At 55.5% G+C, this 12,595-nt stretch overlaps 1 protein-coding gene across 3 annotated transcripts in view; it reads right to left on the bottom strand.

Moving 5' to 3' along the window:
- The window catches only part of SLC25A1 (solute carrier family 25 member 1), a 44,291-nt gene continuing 31,696 nt past the window's right edge, over positions 1-12,595 (bottom strand). For all 3 annotated transcript variants that reach the window (XM_030582548.1, XM_030582550.1, XM_030582549.1), the window contains exons 2-9: positions 12,359-12,466; positions 10,959-11,058; positions 9,297-9,435; positions 7,711-7,795; positions 6,931-7,035; positions 5,942-6,057; positions 4,887-4,960; positions 1-3,385 (exon numbers count right to left, since the gene is read on the bottom strand). In XM_030582548.1, coding sequence (XP_030438408.1) covers positions 3,271-3,385; positions 4,887-4,960; positions 5,942-6,057; positions 6,931-7,035; positions 7,711-7,795; positions 9,297-9,435; positions 10,959-11,058; positions 12,359-12,466 — 842 coding nt within the window. In that variant the 3' untranslated portion in view covers positions 1-3,270. The remainder of the gene's footprint in view (positions 3,386-4,886; positions 4,961-5,941; positions 6,058-6,930; positions 7,036-7,710; positions 7,796-9,296; positions 9,436-10,958; positions 11,059-12,358; positions 12,467-12,595) is intronic.

Below are 12,595 nucleotides of genomic sequence, written 5' to 3'. Positions count from 1 at the left end.
CAGCTTGCAGCAGGTTTCAGTTTATTACATAACCTCTGAATGCAGTAAACCTGAGAAAGCAGCAGGGGCTGACACAACACGTGTAGAAGAGACAGCCTTGTGGACAGCAGAGCACACAGACTCTGCCAAGGCAGAAGCAAAGAGACAACATAGTGCACACACTCCTATGCTGAGCTTTCTCCTGGCTCTGGCAACCACCCCGAGGGATGGGTGTCAGGCAATGTCCCGCACCCACAAAATGTAACTCCAGGTAGAGAGTCTGCCCTAGAGCATGTGACTAAAGGAAACAGTGGCTCCCCCTCCAGAGGGCAGCCCGGCGGCAGCAGTTCTAAGCCCTGCACTACGCAGCTGTCTGGTAGTGTCTCTTTCTAGCCCAAAGGCAGCTTCGAGAGGGAGCAGCTCCTCTGAGGCCTGAAGAAGCCAAACAACGAGAAGCAACACAGGAAATAATTCATTGGTCCTGCAGGAGAAGACCCTAACTTGTCTCCAGTAAGAAGGGCCTTTCCCAAATGTCCTCCTCTTCCACTCAGCACCCACCCACCCCCACCCTCTGATTTTCATTGTATTGGATTTAGGGCACAATCTTTGCTCCCATCACTGAAGTCAGGAGGCATGAAGAACCCAGCTTGGCTTTCAGATCCCTTCAATAGCAGCACCATAGTCAAGGGATCTACTCACCTGAGCAAGGATTTTACAGGATCAGCACCTTGGATGTTTCTCGTGGGCCCAAGAAACAGTCCAGTTTAGTTTTTAGTCAGTCAGAATCTCATTCTTAATGTGCTGCGGGAGCATCTGAGAAGAGTCAGGGACCAGACAGGACATCAAATCTCATTCCCTTATCAGCACAGTGCTGAGGCAATGGACTGAACTGGATGGTAAACACAAAAAGGGGGGGGGGAGTTCCCAGCCTTTTCGGAACCTAATGGCTACCAGTGCAATCCCAGGGTAAGTACCCTGGAATTAGGAGGGGAGACACTTGGTAAAGGAGACTGCAACATGCATGGGCTAATATGTCAAATGATCTGCAGCTAGTGTAACAGAACACATCATCATTCCCGTGTCGCTGCAGTGTAGCTAGCTGCATTGGCAAAATGCATTCACCAGTGATTTGAGGCCTGGGGCCCCCTCCTGGATCCCTTTGCTCATCCAGAACGCAAGGGTGGGGGGGCTGAAGGGATGCAAGCAAAAGGCTTAAATTGCAACAGACCCAGGCCTGCCTTTGACCCACACATAGCAATGGAGACTTTGTTAACAGGCAACTTTGGTTTATTGTCGGGGTGCTCGCCCGAGTGCCCCCATTTGGCCTTGAAAATGGCAAGAGTCACTCCAGCATGCAGCTGCAAGCACAACATTAACACATTTTACTCAAGTCAGCTTGAAAAGAAACTCTTGGACTCTAAAATATTAGCAGGAACGAAAACTAAGCATCTGTCTCGGCGGCCAGCGTGGTAACCACTGCCTAGTCAGCCTGGTACAATGGGGGCTGCAGATGCTACAGTGAGATCGCTGTGGGCTGCCAGGGACCGTTACTGTAGAACATGATTGTAAATGCAATATTATACGCATCAGGGTGTGAGCACACGCGTGTGGGGGCACACACCCACATAAGAGTTGATTGCTGGCTTTACAGATCCTTGTTCCATTCTGAAGAGTGTTCTAAAGCGAGGCCCTTATTTTATTCTAGTTGCAAATACAAAAAAAACTCAATGGCTTGTGAGCAGAGAGCCGGAAAGTGACTCTTTCCTGTGCTTCCCTTCTTAGCCTGCGCATCCGATAGTGTTAAGGCTGCATTTGTCACTGACAGTACAGACAGACAAACCCCTGCATAACTGTTGTAGACAGACACACGATTTTGGCACAAATCTGCACTGGAACCATTATGAGCTCTTGGCACTGGGCAAGGACAGGGTCACTGTCCCCCGGGGGATACAGTACGAGTGTTAATAAAGACGTGTGAAGTTCATTTAGTCTAGGTAGGTACTTGCCTGGCTCTCAGCACTGGAGTAGGAGCGGAGGGGGTGGGGGTGGTGAGGCAGAGTGGAAGGAGGCAGTTTAATCAGAGACGGTCAAGTGGCAGGCAAGCACTTCACCTTTCTCACTCTCCTCTCACATGTAAACAAGGTGCCTCTGTCAGAGGGGTGAGGAACCTAGTCACTCTAGGCTGGAATTTCACACCCTGGGAAGGAAAATGAAGGCACCGCCGTGCAGTTCAGGGTCTCTACCGCACTGCCAGGAGCCTATGTGAGTGGCTGGGATGGTAGAGGACATGTTCTGGGCACTGGGTTCCTTGCAGATTCCATAGCAAAGCCCCTCAGTGCTCCCAGGAGCGGGTACAGGGCAGATTTCCTCTCTCCTCCAGTGGAGGTGGCTGGGCAGGCAAAGCTCCCACAGGAAGGCGCGTGTCTGGATCACACTATCTGACTCAAGGAGGCAGGCAGGAACATTGCCTGCCCCAAGGGGCCTCCACTCAGCTTTCTGGCTTAAACTAGAGGCTAAAGGGCCAGTGTGTGTCACACAGCTCACTTCACGAACAATCCTCTTTGGCCCTAGTGACTCCCATTGGAAAATGCTGTGACTGAGGCAGTTGGCAGATCTGGTATGGGCAGCTGGAGCTCCCCCACAGCCAGGGGTCCCACACCATCCCTGCTAGCGACCCCTGCTTCTCGAGACTGGGTTTGGACTAGCCATGAGTGGCTCGCAGCTATTCCCTAGAGCGCCTCCTACAGGTATAGAATGGGACTAGAGTAGCAGCGAGCTTCCCATAGCCAGGGACATGCAATCACTCCCCTGCAGTCAGCTCCTCCTGCTGGGAGAGGTGGGAGATGGCAGTGAACTTAGTGGAAACCTTGGCTAGCTTGGCTCCGTTTTCTCAAAGGCAAAAGGAAATGTGGACTGAATTCTAATCTGGCTGGAGAATCCTGGCCTCTCTTCTCACTTTTGGGCACTGACCTATTCCCCCGCCCCCAGGCTGGCAGAGCCAGCCTTTGCAAATAGATTCCTCTCCCCCCACCATCATTTTAGCACATGATCAATAATTTAAACTACTCCACAGTTCGTTCCTATAAATAAAAGGTGGTCAGGGTTTGATATGGGCCTGACTGGCTGGGCACAGGGCTAACTCCCTGCTTTCACACAAGCGGGGGATTTGAACCTTGGCACCGCTCCTGGTGAAAATGTCCATATGATTTCTCCCGCATTGGTCATCTTTCTCCAGCTGTTGCCTCGTGGTGGTGGAGGAGACGGTGCTGCTGCCCTGGGCTGTGGGCAGGCTCAGTCGGTTTTCCAAACCTTGTTGAGGACCTTAACCACTTCGTCGTAGATGACAAAGACGATGGCCACATCCAGACAGACCCGGCCCAGACGAGGCACAGTGCCCTTGTAAAACCTGCCAGGAGAGGAGAGGTGATGGGTAAGCAGAGAGCCCCACGCAGGCCTGGGCAACGCACAGCTTGGCCAGGCGTGGGAGCAGGCCTAGCCCACCCGCTCCCAGCGATCTCTGGCAGAGCAGACAGCCTGGGGTAAAATGGTGGCAATGCTCTGCAACCACACTTTGTGAGAATCATCCTGCTCTCCAGCTCAGGCTCCCGCCCCCCTCCACCTTCACACTCTGCATGAGCGGGGACCGGCCCAGTCTCTGCTGGAATGAAAGGGGTTTGGGGAATAGCTGCTTCCCGCCCGGCAAACCCCACCCAGAGACCCCAACTTTTTAAGATTCCCAGTCAGGGCTTTCTGGCCAACTGCCCCACTCCTGTCACAGGATCCGCTCTCCACACCACCCGCTTCTTCAGATTCCAGGCCAGCTCCTCGGGGGGTGGGTCACCGTTGGCTTCCCTGATTTTACACTAGCTGAGGCTCTGGGCCTGGGCTTCTGTGGCATGTGTAGAGAGGCTAAGAAAGTCCATACAAGTCTCTCTCCCCTCCTTCTCTCACAGCCAGGGCTCACTGCTACTCCTACCATTCACCAGGCCCTTGCCTTTCCCATCTCATCCCCTATGCCTAGGGTACAGGCTCCCTCTTCTCATGTGCCAGTGACTTGCTCCCTCTTCTGCAAATCCCACTGTAAGGTGCCTTTCAACCATGACGGTGACTGATCCCCTTGCCTCCTATGGTACTCTTCCCCATTTCACCACACGTGTCTGAACTGCTTCACCAGCACTCAGCTGCAGGGGAGGGATTATCCCTCTTTCCCTACATTCACCCCGCCCTGAGCCCCTTGCATGGAAACCAAACCTTCAAATTGCTAGGTCTGGCATTCTGTGTCCTAATTAGTGCTGGACAGGACCCAGCAACTGCCAGCAGTTCGAGGGACATGATCATTCCCCTCTATTCGACATTGGTGAGACCTCATCTGGAGTACTGTGTCCAGTTTTGGGCCCCACACTACAAGAAGGATGTGGAAAAATTGGAAAAAGTCCAGTGGAGGGCAACAAAAATGATTAGAGGGCTGGAGCACACGACTTATGAGGAGAGGCTGAGGGAACTGGGATTGTTTAGCCTGCAGAAGAGAAGAATGAGGGGGGATTTGATAGCTGCTTTCAACTACCCGAAAAGGGGTTCCAAAGAGAATGGATCTAGACTGTTCTCAGTGGTACCTGATGACAGAACAAGGAGCAATGGTCTCAAGTTGCAGTGGGGGAGGTTTAGGCTGGATATTAGGAAAAACTTTTTCACTCAGAGAGTGGTGAAGCACTGGAATAGGTTACCTAGGGAGATGGTGGAATCTCCTTCTTTAGAGGAATTTAAGGTCAGGCTTGACAAAGCCCTGGCTGGGATGATTTAGTTGGGAATTGGTCCTGCTTTGAGCAGGGGGTTGGACTAGATGACCTCCTGAGGTCCCTTCCATCCCTGATATTCTATGATTCTATGAAATGAGATGCCAGACTCACGCAATGGGCCCTTCATATTTCATGATCTGGAAGGCGCAGTCCCAGGTGCTCTTGTACTTGTGGGCTTCAAGCCCCTAGAGGAAGCAGAGAGAAAGGTCAGAGACCTGTAATGGTGGGATCTATGCCACAGTTCCCAGCACAGCTCCCACAAGCCATAGTGCTGTCCTGGGAGATTCCAGAAGGGCTCTGGGGCCGAAGCAGTCACAGCAGTGACCTCCATCCTCACCAGCCTGATTGTGCAGGAGCCTGGCCCCGAGGAGGTCTGCACGGAGCTTAGACGGGTCTAACCCAAATAGCAGTGGCAATGCCTATGCCCCACTGCAGGTGTTTTTTGGGTGGATGCTACAGCAATGATGCTCAGACTGAGGCTCACAAGCCACAAGTGGCTCTTTAATGCATCTTCTGCGGCTCTTTGCAGCCCATGTTATTAAAACACTGATTTAATTATTAGCCAATTAACCAATCAGGATGCTTTTACTATGCGATTAACCAATTGCAGCTGATAAAACAATAATACGTGGTCAGTCACTTTGCTGTAAGAATAATACACAACTGGTAAACAAAGCAATGAATTCACACGACTGTGGCTCTTTTCGGCAATGCTGATTTGGCTCCTGAATCACTGAGGTCTGAGCATCACTGGGCTACGGGACTGCCAGGAGAGGAACACGCCAAGTTCCTCTAGCACAGGGGAACCCTGGGCCTGGTCTGCCTAGGAGTGAATCGCTGGCCATTATTCAGGTTCCCAGAGGATAGTGTGACCACAGCCACAGCATGGCTAGTGTGGACACACTGCTGCCCTGGGCCTTGCTCGCCCATCGGGCCAGGCACCCAGCTGTCATTCTCTAGGGCAGACAGGGCCTTGGTGGGGAGCAATCTCAGTTCCAGCTCCTGCTCCTCCATCGGGAGGGCACCGTAGGGCACTTAGCCATGTCCCCATTTCAGTGCTTGGCCCAGCAGCTATGGTCCAGATGAGAGCAGTAGACATGGAGCACCCAGAGGCAAATTAAGGGGTCTCAGCAAAAGCCCAGGAGCCACACGGCCACATGCTGTACCTGCATTCTGGTTTTCACCACATCCAGGGGGGTGTTGCCGAAGACGCTAGCTGCTCCAGCAATGGCCCCAAATATCCCGGTGATGAGGGGGTTTATGACCTTGTTGGGATCATCCCCTGGGAAGAAGGAGAGCGACACAAAGGGGGCAGGCAGAGGGAAAAAGGGGGGAGAGAGAGACAAGGACAGAGCTCATGAGCACCAAGAGGTGGGAGAGCACAGGGATGTTACTGAGTGACACTGCATGTGAGAGCTGCAAAGGCCCCAAACAGGCAGGGGGCACAATGCGGGGCAGTGAAAGGAATGGGAACCCCACAAGTGGGAGCCCCCAATGCAACTGGAGAAGAGGGAGGGGCCAAGAGGGTCAGAGATGCGCTCTCTCTCTCTAGGTGTGCGCAGTGAGCAGAGGGGCCAGGCCGCCTGTTTGCCACCAAGAGTCATTTGTGGAGATTTTAAAGCAAACAAGAGCCCTCAGACCCCACAGCTCGTAAGGCAGGGAATGCGCAAGCCTAGGCCAGGGCTGGCCGAGCATCGAGTGGGTGGGAAAGCGCCCCCTGCTGGCTTAGTTCTGAACAGACTGTCCAAAGGGGCCCAGGCCCAGTGTGTGGGGGCAGGGGTAGGGGCGTTGAGTGTGCGCAGGAGGAGATAAGTGTATACTGCAGCAGGCAGGTGCAAGCAGGGGCACAGTGGAGGAGATGCTGTGAACAGACCCCATTAGAGTCCCCGCTCACTCGCTGTCTGCATCCCCCTGGGCTTTTAACCCAGGCTTCCCTTCTCCCCAGCGCTGCCCTGCCCTGAGCCTTTCCTCAGTCTTGTCAAAGTGACCTCACAAGAAACTGGTGGTGGGCGCGTTTCACTCGGAGGGAGCTCAGCTGAGGCTGGAGAAGCCAGAGCCTGCCCTGGCTGCAGCAGGTCACCGTGCTGTGTGGCTCTCCACCTGCAAGAGGCAGGGCCCAGTTCGGAGACGCAGGGGCGAGGCAGAGCGTGGGTACCTTTGTACCAGTTCCTGAGCGCCGTCATGACGAAGAAGCGAATAGCCTGGTTTGATCCTTGTTTGAGGACAGTCGCAGTTAAACCCTGGTACGTTCCCTTCAGACCTGCGGCAGGGAGAAGGGGCAGCGTTCAAGGAGGGGAAACAGCATGACACTGGTCTTCCCAGGAACACCACCGACCCCAGGCCTTCTTGTGGCCCACAACACAACCTCTCCTTTCCCCCATTCATACCCCCCCTCCCAGCGGGGCCCACAGCACAGAGTCCAGCTCTTCCTCACGCCCCACCCACTTAGCCCTGCCGTCAGGATGGCCAAGTGGGTTAAGGCGCTGCTTTCAGGTCAGTCTCCTCTAGAGGCATGGGTTCAAATCCCACCCCTGACAAGCCCTCTTAATAGCGGGAGTGGGAGAAGAGAGGCATTTCCTCTCATTGGCAGTGGGGTGAGGCCGGTTCTGCGTGGCTTTGGTGGCCCCTCAGAAAGCTAGAACCATCTGTCATTTGGCCTCCCATGGACATGCTGCCAGAACAGCACTGCTTTCTCGTGTCTGGGCTGGGAAAGGAAAGTTCCCCAAGAACCAGGCCACCTGAGGGACAAGCAGACAGTTGGGAGCCAGTGTTTTTCGAGGCCCTACAGTGCTGGCTGCCTTGGCAGCTCACAGACCAGTGTCCCGCTCTGGTGGGAGGAGGCAGTTCACAACCCAGCCCCCCGTGCCAGCGTTGCCGGGCCTTGCACACTGCATGCAAGGGTAACGCGGAGCGGAGGCCACGCCAGGGCCCTCACCCTGCTCGCGGATGATCTCCCGCACACCATGGAAGAAGCCGCGGTACCTCGGTTTGGGGGAGCACTGGTCATGGATAAACTTCACCTGGAGGGAGAGAAGGTTAGGGCTTGTTGTTAAGTTAAGCCCAATCTGTGTGTGAAGAGACCCCCCATCCCTCAAGCTATAGGAGCCCAAACATCCCAGTGCTCTGCTCCAGGGATGCAGCAGCAAGGGTCTTTGCTAACCTAGGGCAGCACCCTACTAATACCATTCCACAGTGGAACAAAAACCCCTGTCCAAAGTTCACCTGCAACTGCCTAAGTGTTTGCTAATGCACTCCACATGCAGTCAGGAAGGGGAGGGACCCATGCAGCCTAGGGATCAGTCTAGGACAAAGGACTGCAGCTAGGTCTGGAATACTTGGAACACACAAAGGTCGGCACCTGGAAGGGGAGAGTCTGGAAGTCCCAGGATGGGAAGACCTATTGGTCACCCGTGAGAGCACATAACATCATGTCAGTAAATAACAGTCCCTTCACCCTTATTGAGCAGCTTTCAGCTAAGGATCTCTAAGCACTTTGCAAAGGAGGGTCCATCTATTTATCCCTACTTTGCAGATGGGTGCTTTGAGGAGCAGAGAAGTGAAGGGACGTGCCCAGGGTCACACGGAAAGTCAGTGGTAGAGCTGGGGACAGACTTCTGAGTCCCAGTCCTGCTGCTGCTGCTCAAAGCTCTCAGCCTCTTCTCAGGATTACGCTGAAGAGAGTCATGCAAGCAGAGGCCAGTTTTCCAGCCCAGCCCCTGGCTCTCATGTTACACTGTGTAGAAAGCTTTTGTGTCCAGATATCACTGAGAAGGGCACATTTTACTGAGAACTGAACAGGATTTCCAGGCCATTCATTATTTTTGAATGTGAGCCTGGGAGTTACAAAGCAAGGAGAAAAAAAAACTGAGCATAACACAGGGGAAAGAGCAGAGATAGCGAAATGGCCTCATGGCATGGGGCAGCCTGGCAATGAATTGGAAGCAACAACGATGCAAAATGCCCTTTGCTGCCATGGAGCCTCGGCTAGGTATTTCATGCACCGTGCTGCATTTACTTCTGCCAGCAACTGTATTGGTGTGGCTAAGCGTTTATTTCATTGCATTAATACCGACAGATTTTGGGGTCAGGCCACAAAGGCTGGCCTTGGAGAGAAGAGTCGCCATTCACTGCAGGAGATATGGGCCCCAGGAAACACCAGATCCTGTCTGAGCTCATGCTAACATTTCCCACCAACAGGAGAGATGAGAGGGAACGCCCACAAGCAGACTTTCCCTGCACCTCTGTCTGTTCACCACTAGTGGGCATCTGAAGGCCATGGACATTTCGTCTGGGCAGCTACCTGTGTGACGCCAGGCAGGGAGCAGAGCAGAGGCTGTGCTGGGTTCATACCCTGCTCCAACAAGACAGAGAGAGCCCAGCAGGCTAGCTCTGGGGCCGACAGCAGGAGGCGCTCACAGGGCAATGGTGCTCCCTCCTTGGTTTCCCCCGTCCCCTCCAAAGTCATCGTCTCTGGTCTCCCCCTATTCTGTGACTCATTCTCAGACCAGGGATCAGAGGTACCTTTATGGTCTCCATGGGACATACCACCACCACGGCCTCAGCCACCCCAGCTCCCAGGCCGCACAGCAGCCCGCGCTTGCTGTTCAGGTTGCCCTTCTCATCTCTCATGTGGTTGCTGAGGAACTCGAACGTGCCGAACCTGGCCGGGGAGAAAGGCAGCCAATGCAAACCCCACCGGACTGGGCAGACACAGCTGCTGGGCACAGGGATGGGGCCAGGGCTAGCCAGCTTCTAGTGCAGCTGGGCCAACCAGCTCAGCTGGAAGCTCCCACCGTGCCCCATGGGCATCTCGCTGTGGAGCCACGGGTCTGGCCTTTGGATCACCTCCGGAGGGAGCTGAGAGAACAGACCAGGGATGCCGGGGGGCAGACTGCACTTCTGTGCCCCCCAGAGGCTGGTTAGGGGGCAGCACAATCCAGAGCAGACTAGCTGCACTCCCTCCTGCCACACCACGGCTGCAGAGGCTGAGGTGGCTCTCCCTCACAGCCAGAGAGCCAGGGACCCCCAGGAGGGGGAAGGTGCCTTTGGAGCCCTCTGAATAGGACTGACTCTTCTTTCCCCTTGCCTGGACCTGAAGGGGAGGCTGCTGCAGGAAGTGACTCCCTGGCCAAGTCTCCCGTAGCTCCTTGGCTCCAAACACCCATCTCATGCCCTCCCACGGGGCGAAGCACAAATGCTCACACACTATTCCCCTGGGAAGGCAGGCACCTGCAAACATGATAAGCCAGAAAGCCCACGGAAAGGGTGTGGCAGTGCACCCAACTCCCCCATCTGAGGAGGCTGGGACTGCTGACAGCTATTAGCTATTGGTTCTTCATCAGCAACAGGTAGAGAGGAGACAGCAGAGGAGGCGGAGGCTGCAGCAGCCAGGGCCAGCAACGTCCCCCCACCCTCTACAGCGTGTGCTGCTGGGAAAGGCTCAGCCTGGAGGAGCTGGGAGCTCCCAATGAGCACACTGCTAGCAGTGCCTTGGGGGAGCGCCCCATAGCAAGGCCTGCTGGCAGATAGACCGCTCCCTGGAGCCAGCCCTCCGGAAGCGGCCACTTAGGCTGATTCTACTAAGAGCAGGATGGTTCTCTCAATCCATCCCAAAGGGATCAACCATCCAGGGAGGCAATCCCACCCCCTGCCGGGGAACTGGCCATGCTGTCCAGTAACGATTGGCCAGACCCACCTTGACGGCTACCGTCTGCGGGTACATCCCAAACTACCCCGAGTGATTCCTGCCCCTCCCCACTGCAGGACTGAGCTGCCTCAGCACCTTCTCCAAACATGAGGCCACCTCCAGCTACAGGCAAGCTTTGCCAATCGCTCCATGGCAGGCAGCCCTCAGGGAGCGTCATGGACAGACCCTGCATTGCGCTCCTTTGCAGGAGGCATATCCGTGGCCCTCCGACCTGCTAGCCTCACCAGCCTATCCCTGCGTGCCTGGCTTTCATGGCAGGGCTGCACTGCGGAGAGGCTGGGCGAGACGGACTCCCTGGGCAAGACTCCCTCAGCAGCGAGATGGGGAGAAGGGGCCATGCCAAGAGACTCCTATGAGGTTTCTCATCCACTTGTTTGGGGGGCTGGTGGGTGGGATCACCTGGGCTCAGATTGTCAATTGCAGTTTCAGCAGACGCCTCAGAGGCAAGGCCAGAAGTCACCGCTGGAGCGCCTTACCTCACGGCAGCCTTTGGGATGGAGCCATACACCAGTGAGCTGAGGCCTCGATAGAGCCCCTTCACTCCATGGCCCTGGACAGTCTGCTTCACGCAGTCCGCTGGAGAGAAGGCATGGAAAGAGGGGTTTAGCCGGCCCGCCAAGCCGTCCCCTTCCACCACTCGGGCTCTCCCTGGGCTGCGCACTCCCTGCTGTCCATAGGTAATGGCCAGAGCGCCCAGGGCAGGGTGGGCGAGTGCTAGGGCGGAACAGCTCGGGTAACGTGGTAACCAACGCCAGGCTGCAAACGCACCATTGGAGAGAACACCGGCCCTTTCCTAGTGGACGTGTTGGTCTCGTCGCTGAAGCCAAGGAGCCCAGGACCCCAATGCTGCTGCAGTTAATGGATTTCCCCTCCCCCTCCAGCGTGTTGCGGCTGTGGAACGTGAAGTCCTGATTCGAGTCCCCCCCCCCGGTGAAGTTTGAGTCACATGCAGCAGGTGCCTGGCTACACGACTCAGCCTCCCTAGCTAGAACAGGGCAATGCTGAGCCCTTTGCAGAGCTGATCCAGGAAGGGAGAATGGCACAGGGCTCTGTTCAGCCCTGGACTCAGCAAGTCGGAAGCCATGTTGCTCAGGACCCAGTTCCAAGCCAGACACTAAGCCAGCGGCTCTGTAATCACGCTCCCTGCAGTCTCTCCCTGAGCCAGCTGGGTTCTCTCTCATCCCAGTGACTGTTACACTGTCAGCTGGGGCCAGGCTGGAGGGCAAGCAGCAGAGTCCAGCGGTGATACAGTACAGCACGCCGCAATGCAGCCTGTGCTTAAGTTGAAGGTTATTGATCCTGCCAGTGAGGGACGCCTGCCAGTCGTCCCGGGCTGGAATGAGGTCATCATCCCTGGAACTCCTCCAGCCCAGGCACTCAACCAGGCTACCGCCAACAGGGCTCTAATGCACATGCCGTCTCCTTCAATGACAACAAATGTGCTGCATTGCACAACTGGCCAGGTCCATGAGAGGGGAGTGCTCATCTAACTGTGAAGCCTCAGCTTCTGGGGACTGGTGGGGGCAGGACGTCAGACCCGACGGCCCAACGCTCTGAGCCACCCACTGTACCCTGGAACGGCTTCTCCCCCCCTTTCCCTACTCCCTCACCTTGTGGGACAGGAAGGAGGCAGGCCCTCAAGTTCCAAGGGAGGATCCTTTTGTGAGGGGCACCTGAAGACCAAGCTCACACACCTCCGACATAGCGATGCACATCCACCGGTGCCAGTCTCTGCCTAGCATCTCAGTCCATCTGGAGCTGGCAGTGAACTACTGGCTGCAGTGGCTCCAATACTCCTTGACATAAATCACTGGTCCCCTGGTATGATCCCTACTCCAGTCTCTCTGTGCCCACGGCTGCCAGGCTTTGGACTTACCGATGCCTTTGTACCGGGGCGGGTTAGCTTTCTCATCCAACTGTAGCTGAGTCTTCACATACTCCGTAGGGAAGGTAATGCAGATCTCGATGCCACCGGCAATACCACCTGGGAGAACAAGGAGGGGGAGATCGAGCCAGGAACTGCACAGCATCTCAGTAGCACCTCTCGGGTGCCCGTTTCTAATTGCCCAAGCCTAGCCTTTCAGCGCTTGGAGCCAGAGCTGGGAGTGGGGTC

Source organism: Gopherus evgoodei, chromosome 13 (assembly GCF_007399415.2).
Source record: "Gopherus evgoodei ecotype Sinaloan lineage chromosome 13, rGopEvg1_v1.p, whole genome shotgun sequence".
Classification (NCBI taxonomy): Eukaryota; Metazoa; Chordata; order Testudines; family Testudinidae; genus Gopherus; species Gopherus evgoodei.
The sequence above is the reverse complement of the archived record's forward strand: the minus strand, read 5'-3'. Positions and strand labels throughout refer to the sequence as shown.